The sequence below is a fragment of the Engystomops pustulosus genome, chromosome 11 (genome assembly GCF_040894005.1).
Source record: "Engystomops pustulosus chromosome 11, aEngPut4.maternal, whole genome shotgun sequence".
In the NCBI taxonomy this organism is placed as follows: Eukaryota; Metazoa; Chordata; class Amphibia; order Anura; family Leptodactylidae; genus Engystomops; species Engystomops pustulosus.
The window spans coordinates 66,845,954-66,869,766 of record NC_092421.1 but is presented as its reverse complement, the minus strand read 5'-3'; the positions used below and the strand labels follow the sequence as shown (position 1 = coordinate 66,869,766).

The following is a 23,813-nucleotide window of genomic DNA, read 5'->3' as shown; positions in this document are numbered from 1 at the left end:
GTATAATCTGTATGTAGTGAGCTCCCCCTAGTGGTGGCTGTGTAATCTGTATGTGAGGAGCTCCCCCTAGTGGTATCTGTATGTAGTGAACTCCCCCTAGTGGTGGCTGTATAGTCTGTATGTAGTGAGCTCCACCTAGTGGTGGCTGTATAATCTGTATGTGGTGAGCTCCACCTAGTGGTGGCTGTATAATCTGTATGTAGTGAGCTCCCCTAGTGGTGGCTGTATAATCTGTATGTAGTGAACTCCCCCTAGTGGTGGCTGTATAATCTGTATGTAGTGAGCTCCTCCTAGTGGTGGCTGTATTATCTGTATGTGAGGAGCTCCTCCTAGTGGTGGCTGTGTAATCTGTATGTGAGGAGCTTCCCCTAGTGGTATCTGTATGTAGTGAACTCCCCCTAGTGGTGGCTGTATAATCTGTATGTAGTGAGCTCCCCCTAGTGGTGGCTGTGTAATCTGTATGTAGTGAGCTCCCCCTAGTGGTGGCTGTATAATCTGTATGTAGTGAGCTCCCCCTAGTGGTGGCTGTATAATCTGTATGTAGTGAGCTCCCCCTAGTGGTGGCTGTATAATCTTTATGTAGTGAGCTCCTCCTAGTGGTGGCTGTATAATCTGTATGTAGTGAGCTCCCCCTAGTGGTGGCTGTATAATCTGTATGTAGTGAGCTTCCTCTAATGGTGGCTGTATAATCTGTATGTAGTGAGCTCCTCCTAGTGGTGGCTGTATAATCTGTATGTGAGGAGCTCCTCCTAGTGGTGGCTGTGTAATCTGTATTTGAGGAGCTCCCCCTAGTGGTGGCTGTATAATCTGTATGTAGTGAGCTCCCCCTAGTGGTGGCTGTATAATCTGTATGTGAGGAGCTCCCCCTAGTGGTGGCTGTATAATCTGTATGTAGTGAGCTCCCTCTAATGGTGGCTGTATAATCTGTATGTAGTGAGCTCCCCCTAGTGGTGGCTGTATAATCTGTATGTGAGGAGCTCCTCCTAGTGGTGGCTGTGTAATCTGTATTTGAGGAGCTCCCCCTAGTGGTGGCTGTATAATCTGTATGTAGTGAGCTCCCCCTAGTGGTGGCTGTGTAATCTGTATGTGAGGAGCTCCCCCTAGTGGTATCTGTATGTAGTGAACTCCCCCTAGTGGTGGCTGTATAGTCTGTATGTAGTGAGCTCCACCTAGTGGTGGCTGTATAATCTGTATGTGGTGAGCTCCCCCTAGTGGTGGCTGTATAATCTGTATGTAGTGAGCTCCTCCTAGTGGTGGCTGTATTATCTGTATGTGAGGAGCTCCTCCTAGTGGTGGCTGTGTAATCTGTATGTGAGGAGCTTCCCCTAGTGGTATCTGTATGTAGTGAACTCCCCCTAGTGGTGGCTGTATAATCTGTATGTGAGGAGCTCCTCCTAGTGGTGGCTGTGTAATCTGTATGTAGTGAACTCCCCCTAGTGGTGGCTGTATAATCTGTATGTAGCGAGCTCCCCCTAGTTGTGGCTGTATAATCTGTATGTAGTGAGCTCCCCCTAGTGGTGGCTGTATAATCTGTATGTGAGGAGCTCCCCCTAGTGGTATCGGTATGTAGTGAACTCCCCCTAGTGGTGGCTGTATAGTCTGTATGTAGTGAGCTCCCCCTAGTGGTGGCTGTATAATCTGTATGTAGTGAGCTCCCCCTAGTGGTGGCTGTATAATCTGTATGTGAGGTGCTCCCCCTAGTGGTATTGGTATGTAGTGAACTCCCCCTAGTAGTGGCTGTATAATCTGTATGTAGTGAGCTCCCCCTAGTGGTGGCTGTATAATCTGTATGTAGTGAGCTCCCCATAGTGGTGGCTGTATAATCTGTATGTAGTGAGCTCCCCCTAGTGGTGGCTGTATAATCTGTATGTAGTGAGCTCCCCCTAGTGGTGGCTGTATAATCTTTATGTAGTGAGCTCCCCCTAGTGGTGGCTGTATAATCTGTATGTAGTGAGCTCCCCATAGTGGTGGCTGTATAATCTGTATGTAGTGAGCTCCCCCTAGTGGTGGCTGTATAATCTGTATGTAGTGAGCTCCCCCTAGTGGTGGCTGTATAATCTTTATGTAGTGAGCTCCTCCTAGTGGTGGCTGTATAATCTGTATGTAGTGAGCTCCCCCTAGTGGTGGCTGTATAATCTGTATGTAGTGAGCTCCCCCTAGTGGTGGCTGTATAATCTGTATGTGAGGAGCTCCTCCTAGTGGTGGCTGTATAATCTGTATGTAGTGAGCTCCTCCTAGTGGTGGCTGTATAATCTGTATGTGAGGAGCTCCTCCTAGTGGTGGCTGTGTAATCTGTATGTGAGGAGCTTCCCCTAGTGGTATCTGTATGTAGTGAACTCCCCCTAGTGGTGGCTGTATTATCTGTATGTAGTGAGCTCCCCCTAGTGGTGGCTGTATAATCTGTATGTGAGGTGCTCCCCCTAGTGGTATTGGTATGTAGTGAACTCCCCCTAGTAGTGGCTGTATGATCTGTATGTAGTGAGCTCCCCCTAGTGGTGGCTGTATAATCTGTATGTAGTGAGCTCCCCATAGTGGTGGCTGTATAATCTGTATGTAGTGAGCTCCCCCTAGTGGTGGCTGTATAATCTGTATGTAGTGAGCTCCCCCTAGTGGTGGCTGTATAATCTGTATGTGAGGAGCTCCCCCTAGTGGTGGCTGTATAATCTGTATGTGAGGAGCTCCCCCTAGTGGTATCGGTATGTAGTGAACTCCCCCTAGTAGTGGCTGTATAATCTGTATGTAGTGAGCTCCCCCTAGTGGTGGCTGTATAATCTTTATGTAGTGAGCTCCTCCTAGTGGTGGCTGTATAATCTGTATGTAGTGAGCTCCCCCTAGTGGTGGCTGTATAATCTGTATGTAGTGAGCTCCCCCTAGTGGTGGCTGTATAATCTGTATGTAGTGAGCTCCTCCTAGTGGTGGCTGTATAATCTTTATGTAGTGAGCTCCTCCTAGTGGTGGCTGTATAATCTGTATGTAGTGAGCTCCCCCTAGTGGTGGCTGTATAATCTGTATGTGAGGAGCTCCCCCTAGTGGTGGCTGTATAATCTGTATGTAGTGAGCTCCCTCTAATGGTGGCTGTATAATCTGTATGTAGTGAGCTCCCCCTAGTGGTGGCTGTATAATCTGTATGTAGTGAGCTCCCCCTAGTGGTGGCTGTATAATCTGTATGTGAGGAGCTCCCCCTAGTGGTGGCTGTATAATCTGTATGTAGTGAGCTCCTCCTAGTGGTGGCTGTATAATCTGTATGTAATGAGCTCCTCCTAGTGGTGGCTGTATAATCTGTATGTGAGGAGCTCCTCCTAGTGGTGGCTGTGTAATCTGTATTTGAGGAGCTCCTGCTAGTGGTGGCTGTATAATCTGTATGTAGTGAGCTCCCCCTAGTGGTGGCTGTATAATCTGTATGTGAGGAGCTCCCCCTAGTGGTGGCTGTATAATCTGTATGTAGTGAGCTCCTCCTAGTGGTGGCTGTATAATCTGTATGTGAGGAGCTCCTCCTAGTGGTGGCTGTGTAATCTGTATGTGAGGAGCTCCTCCTAGTGGTGGCTGTGTAATCTGTATTTGAGGAACTCCTGCTAGTGGTGGCTGTATAATCTGTATGTAGTGAGCTCCCCCTAGTGGTGGCTGTATAATCTGTATGTGAGGAGCTCCCCCTAGTGGTGGCTGTATAATCTGTATGTAGTGAGCTCCTCCTAGTGGTGGCTGTATAATCTGTATGTGAGGAGCTCCTCCTAGTGGTGGCTGTGTAATCTGTATGTGAGGAGCTCCCCCTATTGTTATCTGTATGTAGTGAACTCCCCCTAGTGGTGGCTGTATAATCTGTATGTAGTGAGCTCCTCCTAGTGGTGGCTGTATAATCTGTATGTAGTGAGCTCCCTCTAATGGTGGCTGTATAATCTGTATGTAGTGAGCTCCCCCTAGTGGTGGCTGTATAATCTGTATGTAGTGAGCTCCCCCTAGTGGTGGCTGTATAATCTGTATGTGAGGAGCTCCCCCTAGTGGTGGCTGTATAATCTGTATGTAGTGAGCTCCTCCTAGTGGTGGCTGTATAATCTGTATGTAATGAGCTCCTCCTAGTGGTGGCTGTATAATCTGTATGTGAGGAGCTCCTCCTAGTGGTGGCTGTGTAATCTGTATTTGAGGAGCTCCTGCTAGTGGTGGCTGTATAATCTGTATGTAGTGAGCTCCCCCTAGTGGTGGCTGTATAATCTGTATGTAGTGAGCTCCTCCTAGTGGTGGCTGTATAATCTGTATGTGAGGAGCTCCTCCTAGTGGTGGCTGTGTAATCTGTATGTGAGGAGCTCCTCCTAGTGGTGGCTGTGTAATCTGTATTTGAGGAACTCCTGCTAGTGGTGGCTGTATAATCTGTATGTAGTGAGCTCCCCCTAGTGGTGGCTGTATAATCTGTATGTGAGGAGCTCCCCCTAGTGGTGGCTGTATAATCTGTATGTAGTGAGCTCCTCCTAGTGGTGGCTGTATAATCTGTATGTGAGGAGCTCCTCCTAGTGGTGGCTGTGTAATCTGTATGTGAGGAGCTCCCCCTAGTGTTATCTGTATGTAGTGAACTCCCCCTAGTGGTGGCTGTATAATCTGTATGTAGTGAGCTCCTCCTAGTGGTGGCTGTATAATCTGTATGTGAGGAGCTCCTCCTAGTGGTGGCTGTATAATCTGTATGTGAGGAACTCCCCCTAGTGGTGGCTGTATAATCTGTATGTAGTGAGCTCCTCCTAGTGGTGGCTGTATAATCTGTATGTGAGGAGCTCCCCCTAGTGGTATCTGTATGTAGTGAACTCCCCCTAGTGGTGGCTGTATAATCTGTATGTAGTGAGCTCCTCCTAGTGGTGGCTGTATAATCTGTATGTGAGGAGCTCCTCCTAGTGGTGGCTGTATAATCTGTATGTGAGGAACTCCCCCTAGTGGTGGCTGTATAATCTGTATGTAGTGAGCTCCTCCTAGTGGTGGCTGTATAATCTGTATGTGAGGAGCTCCTCCTAGTGGTGGCTGTGTAATCTGTATGTGAGGAGCTCACCCTAGTGGTATCTGTATGTAGTGAACTCCCCCTAGTGGTGGCTGTATAATCTGTATGTAGTGAGCTCCACCTAGTGGTGGCTGTATAATCGGTATGTAGTGAGCTCCCCTAGTGGTGGCTGTATAATCTGTATGTAGTGAACTCCCCCTAGTGGTGGCTGTATAATCTGTATGTAGTGAGCTCCCCCTAGTGGTGGCTGTATTATCTGTATGTAGTGAGCTCCCCCTAGTGGTGGCTGTATAATCTGTATACAGCCACCACTAGGGGGAGTTCACTACATACAGATTATACAGCCACCACTAGGGGAGCTCACTACATACCGATTATACAGCCACCACTAGGTGGAGCTCACTACATACAGATTATACAGCCACCACTAGGAGGAGCTCCTCACATACAGATTATACAGCCACCACTAGGAGGAGCTCACTACATACAGATTATACAGCCACCACTAGGGGGAGTTCCTCACATACAGATTATACAGCCACCACTAGGAGGAGCTCACTACATACAGATTATACAGCCACCACTAGGGGGAGTTCACTACATACAGATACCACTAGGGGGAGCTCCTCACATACAGATTATACAGCCACCACTAGGAGGAGCTCACTACATACAGATTATACAGCCACCACTAGGGGGAGTTCCTCACATACAGATTATACAGCCACCACTAGGAGGAGCTCCTCACATACAGATTATACAGCCACCACTAGGAGGAGCTCACTACATACAGATTATACAGCCACCACTAGGGGGAGTTCACTACATACAGATAACACTAGGGGGAGCTCCTCACATACAGATTACACAGCCACCACTAGGAGGAGCTCCTCACATACAGATTATACAGCCACCACTAGGAGGAGCTCACTACATACAGATTATACAGCCACCACTAGGGGGAGCTCCTCACATACAGATTATACAGCCACCACTAGGGGGAGCTCACTACATACAGATTATACAGCCACCACTAGCAGGAGTTCCTCAAATACAGATTACACAGCCACCACTAGGAGGAGCTCCTCACATACAGATTACACAGCCACCACTAGGAGGAGCTCCTCACATACAGATTATACAGCCACCACTAGGAGGAGCTCACTACATACAGATTATACAGCCACCACTAGGGGGAGCTCCTCACATACAGATTATACAGCCACCACTAGGGGGAGCTCACTACATACAGATTATACAGCCACCACTAGCAGGAGCTCCTCAAATACAGATTACACAGCCACCACTAGGAGGAGCTCCTCACATACAGATTATACAGCCACCACTAGGAGGAGCTCATTACATACAGATTATACAGCCACCACTAGGAGGAGCTCACTACATACAGATTATACAGCTACCACTAGGGGGAGCTTACTACATAATCTGTATGTAGTGAGCTCCCCAGTGCTAGTGCTGACTCTAATATAATAATTTCCTCCACTCACATTACATTTTTTTTACACCCAGAGCCCCTCGAGGACTCTGTCTTCCAGAAGGGCTCCCTTATTGTGCTGAACGGTAAAGATGGCGGAAAACACGAGGCAGAGGAGGAGCTTACGCTTCGGGTCAGTCAGCTGAACATGGGGGAGAATATAGAGATCACAGTCCGGAGCACAGAGAAGTTCATAGAAGGGGAGCTGACACCTGAGGGGTCTCCATCCAAGTCCCCCAACAAGAAGAAGAAGAAATTCCGCACCCCGTCCTTCTTGAAGAAGAATAAGAAGAAGGAAAAATTGGAGGCATAACCCCTCCCCCTTCCCTGTATGAGAACAGGGGGCGGAGTCCTGTACATGGGTGTCACGCTGCAGGGGGCGCTATTCTGTTCTGGGGTCTTCAGGGCGCAGCCATTCTCCTGCTTTTCTCTGTGTTTGCTGTACAAAGCCCCGCCTCCAGCAACTGACAAACTCTGCCCCCTCCTGGACTATTGCAGATTTTGTTTAGTTTTTATTTTTTTTGCATTTTAATTTTTTAATGCTACAAAGAGACAAAGTCACAGCAACTTTTTTTTCTTTTTATCCGTAAGAATTTTATTTTTCATTGACCCGCAAGGTGACGCGGTGGAATTGGGGGGGGGGGGGGGGGGTTAACCATTTACTCCCTGGAAAGGTTTTTTTTATTTACTTTGTAATTTTATTTTCTGTAGCTGGAATAGGTAAAACTGGAATCTAAAATCTCCCTCTCGATGATTGTATTGTGTACGCGCAGTCCTGCCCCGGTGGTTGCCGGGGGGGGTAGAGAAGCGCAAGGGGCGGGGCCTGCCGATCCCACACTACTTGGCTAATTTAACTCCTCTCTGAGGGCGGATAATGCTGAGGGTACAAAAAACAAGGTCACAGCTGGAATCTCCCCCCAGATCCCTGTCCCTTCGCCCATGACATATATTTTTGTAGATTTTTCGGGGACTCCAAAAAGTGGAATTTAATTTTTATATAAGAAAACTTTACTTTTTTTTTTTATTTTATTGCCAAATATTTATGGAAATGCTGCCAAAGGGCTTTTAAAAAAAATAATAAAATATTGCACAAGCAAAGACAGGAGAAGGCGATGTTACAGATGTGGTGGCGCACAGTTTTTTTAAAAAAAAATATATAGGTTACTTTCACACGTGTGGATAAGTTTTAAGCTAAAAAATAACAGAGAATTTGTTTCACGTTTTGCAAAGAGAAAAAATATTTAGGAATTTAAAAAACCGCACAGGCCTTATTATAAAAATCTGTAGGATTTATTTCCATCTTAATTTTTAACTGCTCAAACTAAACACATAAATATATAAAATAAGTCAAAATTGATTAATGGGAATATTCTAAAAAAAAAAAAAATCTGAATATTTTTATAATTCCTTGCAGATCTCCGAGAGGCCACAGAATTTTAAATTGGTTTTCAGAAATTTTAGTTTTTAAAAATAAAAAATCTATTTTCCATTAATTATTTTGCTTCCTATTGTAAAACTTATAAAAGGAATTTAAAACTCCAAAGTCAAAAAGTTTTAAGAAAGAAAAATTATTTTTGTTAAAAGGCGGCGACTGACGTGGTTGTTGATATGAATGTACAGTGTGGATATGTATCATACAGTAGAATGTAGGAGGGCGGGGTTTTTTTTATTTTTAATGGGTCATTGATTAGCTGTTTAAGGGCATCTACCACCAAGATGAAGAATTGTATGGAAATGCGACTGAGGGGCTCCAGGCTCCATTGGAGTTAATGGAACCTGGAGCCCATGAGGCTCATTTTCATACAGTCTTTCATCCTGGTGGTAGATGTTCTAAGGGTCGCTGGTTTCAGATGTATAAAAACTTGATCACTACAAAAGTTCCAAAAATGTAAATTTTTTTTTTTTTTAAACTTTACAAAAAAAAAAAAAATTTAAACGGAAAGCAAAAGCCAAAGAAGCAAAAATAGCACAAAAGTGTAAAAAAAAAAAGAAATATATAGACCCAGCTTTTTATTGTTTGGCTCATCCCAATCACTTCTGGGTCCTGCACCGACCTCAACCGACACAGAAAATTTTTTAATTCAATCCATGAGAAACTTTGCCATTTTTATAGGTAAATGAATTTTTGTATTTTTTAGACGCTCGCTACTTATGCAAGATGCATGCTCAATGAATGAGGAACCCCAAAAAATACTGCATAAAAAACACTATATGAATGTAGCATCTAAATGTAGAATCCCTGTAAACTATCTAACTAGAAATTAGTTCAATGAAATGAGTATATATATATATATTTTAATAAATAATCCCAGACTATCGATGGTGGACGCTTTAAATATTTCACTTAATCCTTTTTTTTTTATTCTCTTAAAAAAAAAATATATTCAGTCTGGACCTAAATATATCATCAAAAATTTCCCTTCATTACTGTGATTTTTCTTATATGGGAGAATTGTACAGTATTTTTCGGACTATAAGGCGCACCGGAGTATAAGGCGCACCATCAATAAATGCCTGCTAAAATGTCTAGGTTCATATATAAGGCGCACCTGATTATAAGGATGAATGACCAGCAGGTGGCAGACCTGTGCACAGTACAAGGCTTTGTCTGTAAGTACCGTTCATATATAAGGCGCACTGGATTATAAGGTGCACCTGATTATAAGGATGAATGACCAGCAGATGGCAGACCTGTGCACAGTTCAATGCCGCTGTTGTCTGTAAGTGCGATTCATATATAAGATCGAAAAATACGGTAATACAAAATTCACTTTACATTTACTATTTACTAACTTTTATTTTGAAATATTTTAAGCTTTTTTTTTTGTGTGTGCTTTTCTGTTTTCTCAATTTCTTATGTATAGATCTCCCCAGAGCGCCGTGCGTCGCGCTCCCATCACACTGAGATGTATGAATTGTTGTATATTCAAAAATGTTGCAAATGTGTCTTTTTTTTGTTTTTAACCTTTTACTTTTCTTCTGGATTCATACTGGATACAACAAATATTCCTTGTAACATAAAAATGCTTTTTATTTTTCCGTAGTTTCAGATCCGTGAGACTCCTATGTCTTTCCGTCAGATGCCTTTTACATTGTTTGTTTTTTTTTTAATATTTTTTTTCCTAATTTTTTTGTTGTTGTTGTATTACAACAGTAGGAACGAGAGTCTGTGAATGAAGCTACAAAACGTTTTATAATGAAATGTATACAGAAATGTCTATAGAAATCTATATGTATGCAATGTGCAGAAAGATCTCCTGCTCTATGCACCTTCTGCCCCTCCCCTTGCCCCTCCCCCTTGCACACGCCTCTTCTATATATATTCGCTTCAGCCTAAACTATGAGCCATTTTGAAGAATCTTGTCCTGTGGAAATATATATCGACGTTACCCTGGAAATTGCTGATAGTCGCGTCGCTGATTCATGTCCCATCACAAATAAACAGTATTTTATGTAGATCAATTTTTTGTAATTTCACCTTTTTAATAAAGAGGAGTTAATCTTGGACAATGTCATGGTGTTTTTTGTGTGTGTTTTTATTCAGTGCCTCCTATCCATATCAATGTGACCTGGGTATTAATATGCATCATTGTGAAGGATTTGGGAAATTTAACCCCTTAAGGACGCAGCCAGTTTACAGCTTAAGGCTCAGCCCCATTTTTTTGGATCCTGACCTGCGTCGCTTTATATGGTAATAACTTTTGAACACTGTTACTTATCAAAGCGATTCTGAGATTGTTTAATTCTCCTCCCCCCACATGTTGTACTTCATTTTAGTGGTAAATGTTGGCAAAGTTTTGCGTTTATTTACAAAAAAAATAATTCGAAACCTTTGCCATTTTCAAAATTTGATTGCATTTTCAGGGATATTTACCGCCTAAATAACATTTCCCATATATCCACTCTGCATTTTCATCATTTTTGAAATGTCTGGATAATTTATTTCGATGTCACGCAGCTTATAAATCGAATATCGATTTTCCGTATTTTCAGAATTGACTATTTTGAGGATAAAAACTGTTTTGAATGAAATTTTACATATACAGACAGTCCCCGGGTTACATACAAGATGGGTTCTGTAGGTTTGTTCTTAAGTTGAGTTTGTATGCAAGTCGGAACTGTATATTTTATTATTGTAATCCCAGTCAAAATTTTTTTGGTCTCTGTGACAATTGGATTTTAAAAATGTTGTGTTGTCATAAGAACCAGGATTAACAATAAATCTTCATTACAGACGCCTGTGATAACTGTTACAGCTGATCATTGTAGACTAGGGCTAAAGTACAATAAATTACCAATATCCAGAGGTCCGTTTGTAACTAGGGGTCGTATGCAAGTCGGGTGTTCTTAAGTAGGGGACCGCCTGTAGTCAGAAAAATACTGTAAGGCACACCATCAATAAATGCCTGCTAAAACGTCTAGGTTTATATATAAGGCGCACCTGATTATAAGGATGAATGACCAGCAGGTGGCAGACCTGTGCACAGTACAAGGCAGCTGTTGTCTGTAAGTACATATATGAGGCGCACCTTTGATTGCTGAGAAAATCAAAGGATTTCTTGTGCGCCTTAAATACTGTATTTTTCGGATTATAACATCAATAAAACCCCTATATAATCAAAATGTCACCCCTCCAAACTATCAGAAACAGCTTGTTCTGATTGTTAACCCCTTGAGATCTTCATAGTAATTGAATCAAAATGGAGGTGAAATTTAGAATGGTCAAATTGTGTCGGTTATACGTTCATTTAGCCCTAAAATTTACACATTTTCCAAAAGAGAAAACCCACCATACAATGAAATAAAGACAAAAGATAGCGGCACTCACCCAGAAATCTTCTTTATTCAGCTTAATGCATAAGACAGGGAGGTACAGCACAAGAAAGGCTTCGGCGACGGGCCGTTTCGCGCACTCCTGCGCTCCGTCTAGACGGAATAAAGAAGATTTCTGGGTGAGTGCCGCTTTCTTTTGTCTTTATTTGATTGCATTCACCTGGTTGAACAAGCCGTGCACCACCCATATATCCTGGTCTAATCAAGCCCGAAGCACTGTACCTGTGCCCCAGCCATCAACTACTCTCACTCCTGGTCTGGCAGTGCCGACATCCCGCTAGGTGACTTGCTAGTCTCCGGCGCTTCTCCTGTTCTATTGACTCACCGTACAATGTTATACAATTTCTCCCGAGTACAGAGACCCCCCAGATGTGGCGAGGTGCAGGAAGGAAGGAGCGCCCTGCAGCTGCCAGGATTTTACTTTTCTCATTGGCCCCTTTTTCAGGCTATAAAATTTTTAGTTTTTCGTTATTGGGGCCATGTGATGGCATTTTTTTGTGGGATGAGATGCTTTTTCCATTGTTACAATTTTGGGGTTGGTATCCCCCATTGTTGAAAATTTTGGATTTTTTTTTTTGAGGGCAGGAGTAGAAAAGAATCAATTCTGTACTGGATTTTTTTTACCTTTTTTTGGTGTTCAAAAAACAGGCCGTATAGCCTAATAATCATGTTATCTTTATTCTATGGGTCGATACGATTACCAGACTTGAATATTTTTTCTTACATTTTACTTAAAGGAAACCTACCACTTGTAGTGGCAGGTTTCTGATGGAAATACCGGGCACCAGCTCAGGGTGAGCTGGTGCCAGAGCTTATTTTCGTTAGTGTTTTAAACCGCGGTATCGCGGTTTAAAACACTTTTTAAACTTTATAGCCGGCGCAGGCAGGTACGCGCTCGTCGCTTACCATGCGCGCGGCTACATAGGAAGTGAATGAGAGCCGCGCGCATGGTAAGCGCCGAGCGCGTACCTGCCTGCGCCGGCTATAATGTTTAAAAAGTGTTTTATACCGCGGTTTAAAACACTAACGAAAATAAGCTCCGGCACCAGCTCACCCTGAGCTGGTGCCCGGTATTTCCATCAGAAACCTGCCACTACAAGTGGTAGGTTTCCTTTAATTTGCCAAATAAAACCCAAATGTGGGGGAACATCTATCATTTTTGCATGGCCGTCTTTTGGCATAACATTGTTACTTTTTTGGCTATGGAGCTGGTTGATGACTTGTTTTTTGCGGGACATGTTGTATTTTGCAACAGTATCATTCTGGGGCACATTTACTTACCCGGTCCTGTAGTAAATGACCCCCAGTGCCTTTAAGATGACGTCATCTACGCCACTTTTCAGGCGCTGCCATAGAAACGTTCAGCACCCCCCGAAGACAGCGCGGGTGGGCCGATCGATGGGGAAAGACACCCCACCCCGTAAATGGCAACCCAGAAACCAAATGCTGCATTCAGAGCAGGCAATCACACTGGAGACCCCAGAGCAGACAAAATTATTAAATCATCTCTTTTCCTACCTGCGTAAAGTTGCGCCCCCCCCCCCTGTTCAAATCTAACAAAATAGGTGTCAAACATTTGTGCAGCAGAAATTGTCATTTGTGCCGCTATCATTTTTAAGATTTTAATAAAAGTTTTAATCAACCACCCCCCTCACCTTACCCAAATCAAACCTTACCCAACAAAACTGGTGCCAATCAATTCTGCTACATTTGTGTTGGTTTTGTTTTGAAGATATTAACTAAGTTGTAAAGTTCAAAAGGTCAGCCAGCCCTCACACATTAACCGAAGCAAACAAAAGTGGTGTTAAATGTTTGTGCAGCAAAAATTTTTGTTTGGTTGTATGTGTACAACGATGGTGGCACAGTGTCAGGAGGCAGGATAGGACCCGGGAGCAGTGAGGATTCAGGGTGGAGCAACAGGAGACTCGTCCTCCTGCACCATCCATCTGCCATCAGCTGTTTAGGCTCATTGGACAGACTGTCAGCAGGGTGTGGACCGCTACTCGTGCCTTAACTGACCACATGTGGCTGATCTGCGCAGCTTGTGCATCCCTGTGCCAGGCTTTTAGTTGAGATGAATGTGACTGCACTTTATGTACATGCTCAGTGGTAAAGCTCCTACTGTAGATCAGTGAAATTCCTACATTTATCTCAGCCCTTCTAGAGGGACCAGGAAAACAGGACTGTGGAGCTGGAGTCTTGGGGTCAGTGACCACTTTGGTGTAGTTTAAGTTTGTCTTCATTTTATATGTATCTGATAATATAACTGATACTGCACAAGAAGTAAAATGATTATTATTTACTTTGTTGTCCTGGGGTATAATAATAATTTTTTCCCCAAAAAACCACTCCTCTCCTAACCTTATGTAGCCTCTAAAATGGCAACTTGGCTCCTTTCATTTCTGTGAAGCTGAGCTGCAGTACCGGCACAAACCAGTTTCAGGTGTGGCGCTGTTTTGTATAGAAAGGGGGGGGGGTTGTTTTTTTTTTTTTTCCAAATCATGGACACTCAACTTACATTAAATTGAAATACTGAAGGAATAACTGATGCCATCTGTGGTACGATTTTTTTTTTCCATGCCTCTTAAAGGGGTTGTCAAGGATTTGAAAAACATGGATACTTCTTTCCAGAAAAGAAGCATGGCTTGTGTTACTACTGCAGCTCAGCTGTATAGAGAGAAATGGAGCGATACCAGGCTCTGCCCAAAGTCAAGTGTGATGCTGTTTAAGGAAGAAAATGGCCATGTTTTTCAAACCCAGGACATTCCCTTTAATAGAGTTTGGACTGGTAAATAAGGGGCACAGCCGTCTGTAGTGTAGTGGGCGCCACTGATCACTTTCCAGAGCCTGAACCATTGCTACTCCCTTGGGGGTGTGGATGTCACTCAAACTTTGTCTCCTAAAAATTTCAGCCACTTGTCACTTCATCGATGTGACCACCAGAGGGCGCTCTTGCGGTTTACACCTTTTTCTTTTGCACATAGACATCAGATAAGGTTCAGTTCCCTGATGATCCCTTCACCCCTAATTCATTTTTGGCTCTGCCAGGCCTATGCCAACATCTAAAAATCTAAAACTTCTGTTTAGTAAAGTATTAAAAAAGACAACTTACATTCATATTGTGGCCCAATACAAGACTGAGGCCGGTGATCAGTGATATCTGGAGTCATTGTGATACATTATGTACAGATCCATAGGTGACGGCTGGTTACACAGATGAGCCCATTGTGATACAATTGTTTGTTACCATAGCTATAAATTGCAGATTTTATTACCCGGTATCAGAGAGGGTTCAAGGGGAGGTCAATCCAGGATTAAAAGTTCAAAAGGAGAAATAAATCCTAATATAAACGAATAATATATCCGCTATCCAACAGTAATACACAAAGACAAGGGGCAAGTAACATCCCTGTGCCAAATTATACAGAAAGATCATCACATTGCTAGAATATTACTATTATTCATCTGCCCCTATGTACAGGAATATAACTACTATAATACTGCCCCCTATGTACAAGAATATAACTACTATAATACTGCCCCCTATGTACAAGAATATAACTACTATAATACTGCCCCTATGTACAAGAATATAATTACTATAATACTGCCCCCTATGTACAAGAATACAACTACTATAATACTGCCCCCTATGTACAAGAATATAACTACTATAATACTGCCCCCTATGTACAAGAATATAACTACTATAATACTCCCCCTATGTACAGGAATATAACTACTATAATACTGCCCCCTATGTACAAGAATATAACTACTATAATACTGCCCCCTATGTACAAGAATATAACTACTATAATACTGCCCCCTATGTACAAGAATATAACTACTATAATACTGCCCCCTATGTACAAGAATATAACTACTATAATGCTGCCCCTATGTACAAGAATATAACTACTATAATACTGCCCCCTATGTACAAGAATATAACTACTATAATACTGCCCCCTATGTACAAGAATATAACTACTATAATACTGCCCCCTATGTACAAGAATATAACTACTATAATACTGCCCCCTATGTACAAGAATATAACTACTATAATACTGCCCCTATATACAAGAATATAACTACTATAATACTGCCCCCTATGTACAAGAATATAACTACTATAATACTGCCCCCTATGTACAGGAATATAACTACTATAATACTGCCCCCTATGTACAAGAATATAACTTCTATAATACTGCCCCCTATGTACAAGAATATAACTACTGTAATACTGCCCCCTATGTACAAGAATATAACTTCTATAATACTGCTCCCTATGTACAAGAATATAACTACTATAATACTGCCCCCTATGTACAAGAATATAACTACTATAATACTGCCCCCTATGTACAAGAATATAACTTCTATAATACTGCCCCCTATGTACAGGAATATAACTACTATAATACTGCCCCCTATGTACAAGAATATAACTACTATAATACTGCCCCCTATGTACAGGAATATAACTACTATAATACTGCCCCCTATGTACAAGAATATAACTTCTATAATACTGCCCCCTATGTACAAGAATATAACTACTATAATCCTGCCCCCTATGTACAAGAATATAACTACTATAATCCTGCCCCCTATGTACAAGAATATAACTACTATAATCCTGCCCCCTATGTACAAGAATATAACTACTATAATCCTGCCCCCTATGTACAAGAATATAACTACTATAATACTGCCCCTATGTACAAGAATATAACTACTATAATACTGCCCCCTATGTACAAGAATATAACTTCTATAATACTGCCCCCTATGTACAAGAATATAACTTCTATAATACTGCTCCCTATGTACAAGAATATAACTACTATAATACTGCCCCCTATGTATAAGAATATAACTACTATAATACTGCCCCCTTTGTACAAGAATATAACTACTATAATACTGCCCCCTTTGTACAAGAATATAACTACTATAATACTGCCCCCTTTGTACAAGAATATAACTACTATAATACTGCCCCCTTTGTACAAGTATATAACTGCTATAATACTGCCCCTATGTACAACAATATAACTGCTATAATACTGCCCCCTATGTACAGGAATATAACTACTATAATACTGCCCCCTATTGATATGTACGAGGAGACCCATATGCTTTCAGATGCATTTAAAGGGAGGGGCGGCCTCATCATCACTATCACTGAGGGGACACATAAAGCAGATGGCTTTACCATTCACTGTGACCTAACGTTCTGCCTTTGTGCTCAGACAATGCCCGGGTTTAGGACCCCCGTCCCCCTCCCTCATGCTCAGGCTCCGCAGGTGAAGGCAGATGTTTGTCCTCTTAATTAGAAAAGGTTGGGAACTCATTAACCCATTTACTGCAGCCAAAAAATCATCACAAAATCAGAATTACACTTCAGCCCATCCCCCACAGTGTAATTCCAGAGATTATTAAGGGGAGGGAGGCAGCTTATGTAGTGGCCCCTTTAAATCTCCATAAGCCAAGTTCTGGCCATATGTAGCCCACAGCGATAACTATATGGGACATCCTGGAATATTTACAGCTTTCTCCTATTCACCAGACACAGAGAGATCGAAATTAAACAGAATTAAAACAGAAGTAAAATAAATTCTGGGTATTATTGGACACAGTCAGCAAGACGGAGGAGGTCAGTATAGAGAAATATATGTACAGAGACTGGTGTAAACAGTAGTGGGTTATAATACAGGCACTTTGGGCAGTAGCCTGGGGTCCTAGCCTAATACGGGGCCCATGGTCATCCAAACAACCCACCAAATTTTATACGGAAAAGGACCTAAAGTCCTTATACATCTGTTCCTGCTATCAATGTACACAAGGACATTAGGACTTTTGAAAGTGATCTAGAGGTCCTGAAAGAGCAGATTGAAAGCAGAAGGGACACATCATCCATTCCCCAAGAAGCTCCTAGGACCAGATGTAGGAAGTGATTTCAGATAGTAGGGGTATAATATTCATACAGCCCAGGACACAGTGACTGCACCAGCAGCAGAATAGTGAGTGCAGCTCTGGGGTATAATACAGGATGTAACTCAGGATCAGTACAGGATAAGTAATGTCATGTATGTACACAGTGACGGCACCAGCAGCAGAATAGTGAGTGCAGCTCTGGAGTGTAATACAGGATAAGTAATGTCATGTATGTACACAGTGACTGCACCAACAGCAGAATAGTGAGTGCAGCTCTGGAGTATAATACAGGATGTAACTCAGGATCAGTACAGGATAAGTAATGTCATGTATGTATACAGTGACTGCACCAACAGCAGAATAGTGAGTGCAGCTCTGGAGTATAATACAGGATGTACCTCAGGATCAATACAGGATAAGTTATGCTGTATACACAAAGTGAATGCACAACCAGCAAAATAGTGAGTGCAGCTCTGGAGTATAATACAGGATAAGTAATGTCATGTATGTGCACAGTTTGGAGTTCAGGGGTAGAAGAAAGATTCTGAAGTTCTCTAGATCCCAGAGTCCTCCCCTCCCCCAGTGTCGGAAGGATTTCTTGTACACATCTGTGCCGGAGTGTGGGGACCATATTTTTTTGTGTTCTGTAACTTCTGGTCCTCTGCTAAACATTAACACTTTATGATCCGGGGGAGACATTATAACTACTTTTTAACAAACGCTTTTTATTTTTGTCTCCAGAGTCTTATAAAATACAAAAAAAAAATGTGTCTGGAAACCGCCTTTAAGTTTCTGCTCCTGGACAATGAGGAGGATGAGACGTCTCTGGATGAGCGCAGTCTATTAATAAGGGGCACACGTGGTCCGGGGAGAATGGATGAAATGAGCGGATAATCGGGGGCTTGCTGCCAGTGAATAGGGTGTGGAATATAATGGAGACAGGTATAAAGGAGACCCCCGGCTCGGGCTACTGTCATCTCCATGACAATGGTCCAGTCTAAGGCCTGAGAGACACCCATCCTGCAGTCTCACCATCTGCATGGAGTTCTCAACGTATACCGCTCTAATATCTTACAGCTGAGGGTTTGTTACAATTGTAACCAACGTATAAACGAACAATCAGAAGAGGAGAGAGGTGTGTGCTGCTGTTGTGTTTAGTTCATAGAGGGTGGATACATTGTAACAAACCCTCAGCTCCTGAAAGGTCTTAGGCCTGTGTAGGGTTTCACTGATCAGGAGTGGGATCCATTGCTTGAAGTCTGTCCCAGATGTGACATCATGGCCGCCGGTGTCTCCAAAACTGAACAATGCGGTGAAAGCCCCCATTGTGTCACCCTGCAGCTGCATTATAATAGTCTGGACAGGAAGGTGGCGGCATCTGGTCAGTGTCACCCGCCTCCCCTCCCCCATGCACCACCCATTATCCTTATCCGTGTCCAGCAGTGCAGGGGTTAATAACAGAGGTAACAGGTCACCATGGAAGGTGGAGTGCTAAGAATTCCCCAACCACAGGGTCACACATGATGGGCCAAGAATAGCATGTGGAAAGCTGCAGGACTCCCAACATGACCACTGTGTCCTGACATTAGAGTTATGTCACAATATACCAGGGAGGAGACTTCATAGGGACATTAAAGTTTATACGATCACACCTGCTAACAAGTTCAATCATGATTATCCAACAGTGTCTGCGCAGAGCACAGCAGTGTGAGGACGCACCCCCAGTGCACTTGGTGAATCTACAATCCTGGAATATAAATCCAAATATCACAGTCCTGCTGCTACTGATGACATACACAAAGGTCTGATTTCACATATCTCCAGTGATGATACCAAACACTGGATGCAGAGAGCGCAGCAGTGTGAGGCCACTTAGAGAAGCTACAGTCCTAGAATATAAATCCATATATCACAGTCCTGTGGCTACTAACAATATAGACGATTACACACCTCTACATGAACAATACCCAACAGTGGTTGCAGAGAGCACAGAGCACAGCAGTGTGAGGACATGCCCAAATATATCAGTCCTGCTGTTACTGATGACATACACAAAGGTCTGATTACACATCTCTCCAATGATGATACCAAACGCTGGATCCAGAGAGTACAGAGCACAGCAGTGTGGGGACCCACTCCAAGCTACAATCCTGGTACGTATATAAACAGCTATCTCACAGTCCTGCTGCTACATACACCAAGATCTGATTACACATATCTCCAGGAAGAATAGGTAACACTGGCTACAGTCTGTATGGTTATACCTGCTGAGAGGTTCCCTGTAAATTCAATCACTGTATTAAGGTTCCTATTCACTGACAGCAAGCAGAGATAAGGAATCTTACTGTAAAATCTATTAGATTCTATGGGAGTAAGTCCTGTTGTCCGGATCCTCATCTGTTTTCAGAATTGAGGTTTTATGATCTCCATTCTTATATTCATGTTTGGTCATGTGACCCCAGTTTTCTGATTAAAGGTAAATGTTCTTATTATAGGTGAGTAGACGCCTGTTGAGTATCTATAGCATATGCCTGGTATCATGAATGCTGATTATTGGGGCTCTCCCCAGATTTGCACGTTTGTGTCTCGCCCTATTCTCAGGGCACAGCAGGGTCGTCAGGCACCAGGGGGATTATCCTGACCCTTGACGTCTCGTTAGCACATGGTCGGCGATGTGAAGGACTGAAAACCCTCAGAGATGACAGATGCCTCCAAAGAGAAAGCTATCATTAGACTATTGACTGGGGGCTTAGAGCCCCCGGACCCCTCCCTCTGTAAAGCGAGGGGTCCATTCTCCTCCATCATTGTTAACATGTCACGTAATCCGCCCTTCACTTTCCAAAACCGCCTGTCATCTTCCTGCAATGCGCTGCCCCTTTAAGAAGCCCCTGGACCTGGTCACTGGTCTCATGTGCCACAAATACAACTGGAGAAAGTTTTACATTTTATGCTCAAAATTTGGTGAAAATTCCAAAAATATGGGTCCCTTTAATGTTTACAGCGTACACAGAGATGGGGGGGGGTTTCACACAATGAAACATCGTAACAGCCACTCAAACTGTAGCAGTCATGAAGGGGTTAATAGTCACGATTATTTATTCACATCCCTTCTTTATACATTTTATTCGGGAAGGAGTCTCCACTGCCAATTATTATAAAATATCCTACTAGACATTGGGGTCAATGAACTGACGATAAAGAGACAGAATGTCACATACCTCAATTTCATCCCAGGTTTTTTTTTTTTAAAGAGATGTGTCTTCACGTGTGACAGTCTGCAGCCCGTGCTATGTAATGTCCCTGGAGGGATGTGTAATCAGACCGCTGTGTATGTTGTTAGTAGCAGCAGGACTGTGATATATGGATTTGTATTCTGGGATTGTAGCTTCTTCAAGTGCACTGAGGATGTCTCCTCACACTGCTGTGCTCTGTTCAGCCAGTGTTATGTCCTGTCTCTAGAGACATGAGTAAGTAAATCCAGGGGGGGGGGGGGGGTCCTCACACTGCTGCGCTCTGTGCTCTCCGCAGCCGGTGGTAGGTAGTGCCCCTAGAGAGACAAGTCATCATACATAGGTGAGGGCCCCTGACGGTAGGACTTGAACCTATTAGGGTGCACACATCTCATCTCTATGTGCCGAAAAACGAACTCTAAAAGTTTTAAGAAAACTCAAGCAGTTTGGAGTTGGTGGTTTCCATGAAGCATCGGTGGAGTTTAACATGATATGTGTATTTATTATTTTTCCAACCAATGGAAAACTATGCAAAATGTATGCAAAAATATTCCCTCCCCCCAGAAGGGAACGTGATCACAGAATACGTGAGTATGGAGAAGCCAAGAACATTGTGTAACCACCCCAATGTGCCCACCCCGGCATGTGCCTACCCCCTCACCCTGGCATGTGCCCACACCCCCACCCCCCATAGACCAGAAGACTGACCCCCACCCCCATACATATATCCCCATCATCACCTGAACACAAACAAAATAAGACATCACAGGGGAATAACATGGTCTGGGGACGGGTCCTGCTCCCAAGAGCTTCCAATCACTTATAAATAAGGAGAATTCTTCAGTCTTTTAACTTCTTGAAAAACAACAGGAAACATGAGGACAGCGTCATTCTGAACCCGGCCAGCGCCAGAGAAGCAAATGTAACCCTGATGGGCGCACACACACACACAGGATGGGCCCTGTCCCAATAGATGGTGACCTCTAACCTATCACTGTGATACTGCCTGTTCATCGTTCTGCTGAACTGTGTATCTAATCCTATCCTGTGTGATACTGACTGCTGAGCTGTGTATCTAATCCTATCATGTGTGATACTGACTGCTGAACTGTGTATCTCATCCTATCCTGTGTGATACAGTGTGCTGTGCTGTGTATCTCATCCTATCCTGTGTGATACAGTGTGCTGCGCTGTGTATCTCATCCTATCCTGTGTGATACAGTGTGCTGCGCTGTGTATCTAATCCTATCCTGTGTGATACTGTCTGCTGAGCTGTGTATTTAATCCTATCATGTGTGATACTGTCTGCTGAGCTGTATATCTAATCCTATACTGTGTGATACTGTCTGCTGAGCTGTGTATATAATCCTATCCTGTGTGATACAGTGTGCTGAGCTGTGTATCTCATCCTATCCTATGTGATACAGTGTGCTGCGCTGTGTATCTCATCCTATCCTGTGTGATACAGTGTGCTGAGCTGTGTATCTCATCCTATCCTGTGTGATACAGTGTGCTGAGCTGTGTATCTCATCCTATCCTGTGTGATACAGTGTGCTGAGCTGTGTACCTCATCCTATCATGTGTGATACTGTCTGCTGAGCTGTGTATCTCATCCTATCCTGTGTGATACAGTGTGCTGCGCTGTGTATCTCATCCTATCCTGTGTGATACAGTCTGCTGAGCTGTGTATCTCATCCTATCCTGTGTGATACAGTGTACTGCGCTGTGTATCTCATCCTATCCTGTGTGATACAGTGTGCTGCGCTGTGTATCTCATCCTATCCTGTGTGATACAGTGTGCTGAGCTGTGTATCACACCCTATCATGTGTGATACTGTCTGCTGAGCTGTGTATCTCATCCTATCCTGTGTGATACAGTGTGCTGAGCTGTGTATCTCATCCTATAATGTGTGATACAGTGTGCTGAGCTGTGTATCTCATCCTATCCTGTGTGATACAGTGTGCTGAGCTGTGTATCTCATCCTATCCTGTGTGATACAGTGTGCTGAGCTGTGTATCTCATCCTATCCTGTGTGATACAGTGTGCTGAGCTGTGTATCTCATCCTATCCTGTGTGATACAGTGTGCTGAGCTGTGTATCTCATCCTATCCTGTGTGATACAGTGTGCTGAGCTGTGTATCTCATCCTATCCTGTGTGATACAGTGTGCTGAGCTGTGTATCTCATCCTATCCTGTGTGATACAGTGTGCTGAGCTGTGTATCTCATCCTATCATGTGTAAGAGTTTGTTACAATTGTATCCAGTGTAGGCAATGCTCAGGATGCTTACTAGTACAGATAGACCGATACATTGTAACAAACACATGTATTTCTTTTGGTCCTTTTTATTTTATTCTGTCTCAGTAGAATGAATCTCCAGGATTTCTCTGCAATGTCCATCAGCACCCGTCCCCCGCATGCTGGGAGTAAATGTTGGGGTGCCAATTCCCTAATTATATACCAGCGCCTCCCGTGTAGTCTGGTGGATGTAGTGGAATGTGGGCTTTGTGTACACCGCCCCTCATTGCTGGTATTGACTCGCAGTAAGGTGTCAATATGTCATAGAGCATCAATGTGCACAGCTGGCATTCTTCTACCAGGACACCAATGCAAGGTCAGAGGTCACACACCAAAAACCAACAAGACCCTATAAAATGCTGGGAAATCACAGAAAACTCACGTTATTAGTGTGAAAGTGTCTGTAAGAGAAAGGTCAGCATAGCAACAGGGCAGAGAGGTGTTCAGCTGATGTATCTAATCCCATCCTGTGTGATACAGTGTGTGGAGCTGTGTATCTAATCTCATCCCGTGTGATACTGTCTGCTGAGCTGTGTATCAAATCCTATCATGTGTAACGCTGCTTGCTGAGCTGTGTATCTAATCCTATCATGTGTGATACAGTGTGTGGAGCTGTGCATCTAATCCCATCCCGTGTGATACTGTCTGCTGAGCTGTGTATCTAATCCTATCATGGGTAATGCTACCTGCTGTATCTAATCTTATTATCATGTATGATTGAGATACTACATATGTTCCAAACATTTAAGGCCAGCGGCACACGTGGCGTTTTGAACCCGTTTTTGGGCTGTTTTTAACCAGTCTGTTAAAAAACGCATGCGAAAACACATCAGTTTTTGACGAGTTTTAATTAAAGATAATTGGTAAAACCGGTCAAAAACGGATGCATTTTTTTTAAAAAAAGTGCGTTTAAAAGACTGCTTAAAAACGGCCCAAAAACGTGCTTAAAACGCCACGTGTGCCGTCGGCCTTACTCTCCCAGAGGTAAGTGATGAGGGGACAGTAAGTGCCCATACAAGGAGAACACAGACAA

The 23,813-nt window shown here is 43.2% G+C and overlaps 1 protein-coding gene and 1 long non-coding RNA gene across 7 annotated transcripts in view; one reads left to right on the top strand and one right to left on the bottom strand.

Moving 5' to 3' along the window:
• Positions 1-7,113, top strand: part of ADD3 (adducin 3) — a 75,274-nt gene extending 68,161 nt beyond the window's left edge. For all 6 annotated transcript variants that reach the window (XM_072131066.1, XM_072131067.1, XM_072131068.1 and 3 more), the window contains one exon: positions 6,506-7,113. In XM_072131066.1, the coding sequence (XP_071987167.1) occupies positions 6,506-6,783 (278 nt within the window). In that variant the 3' untranslated portion in view covers positions 6,784-7,113. The remainder of the gene's footprint in view (positions 1-6,505) is intronic.
• LOC140106569 (uncharacterized) overlaps positions 1-23,813 on the bottom strand; it is a 57,383-nt gene that overhangs the window by 9,575 nt on the left and 23,995 nt on the right. The window lies entirely within an intron of this gene.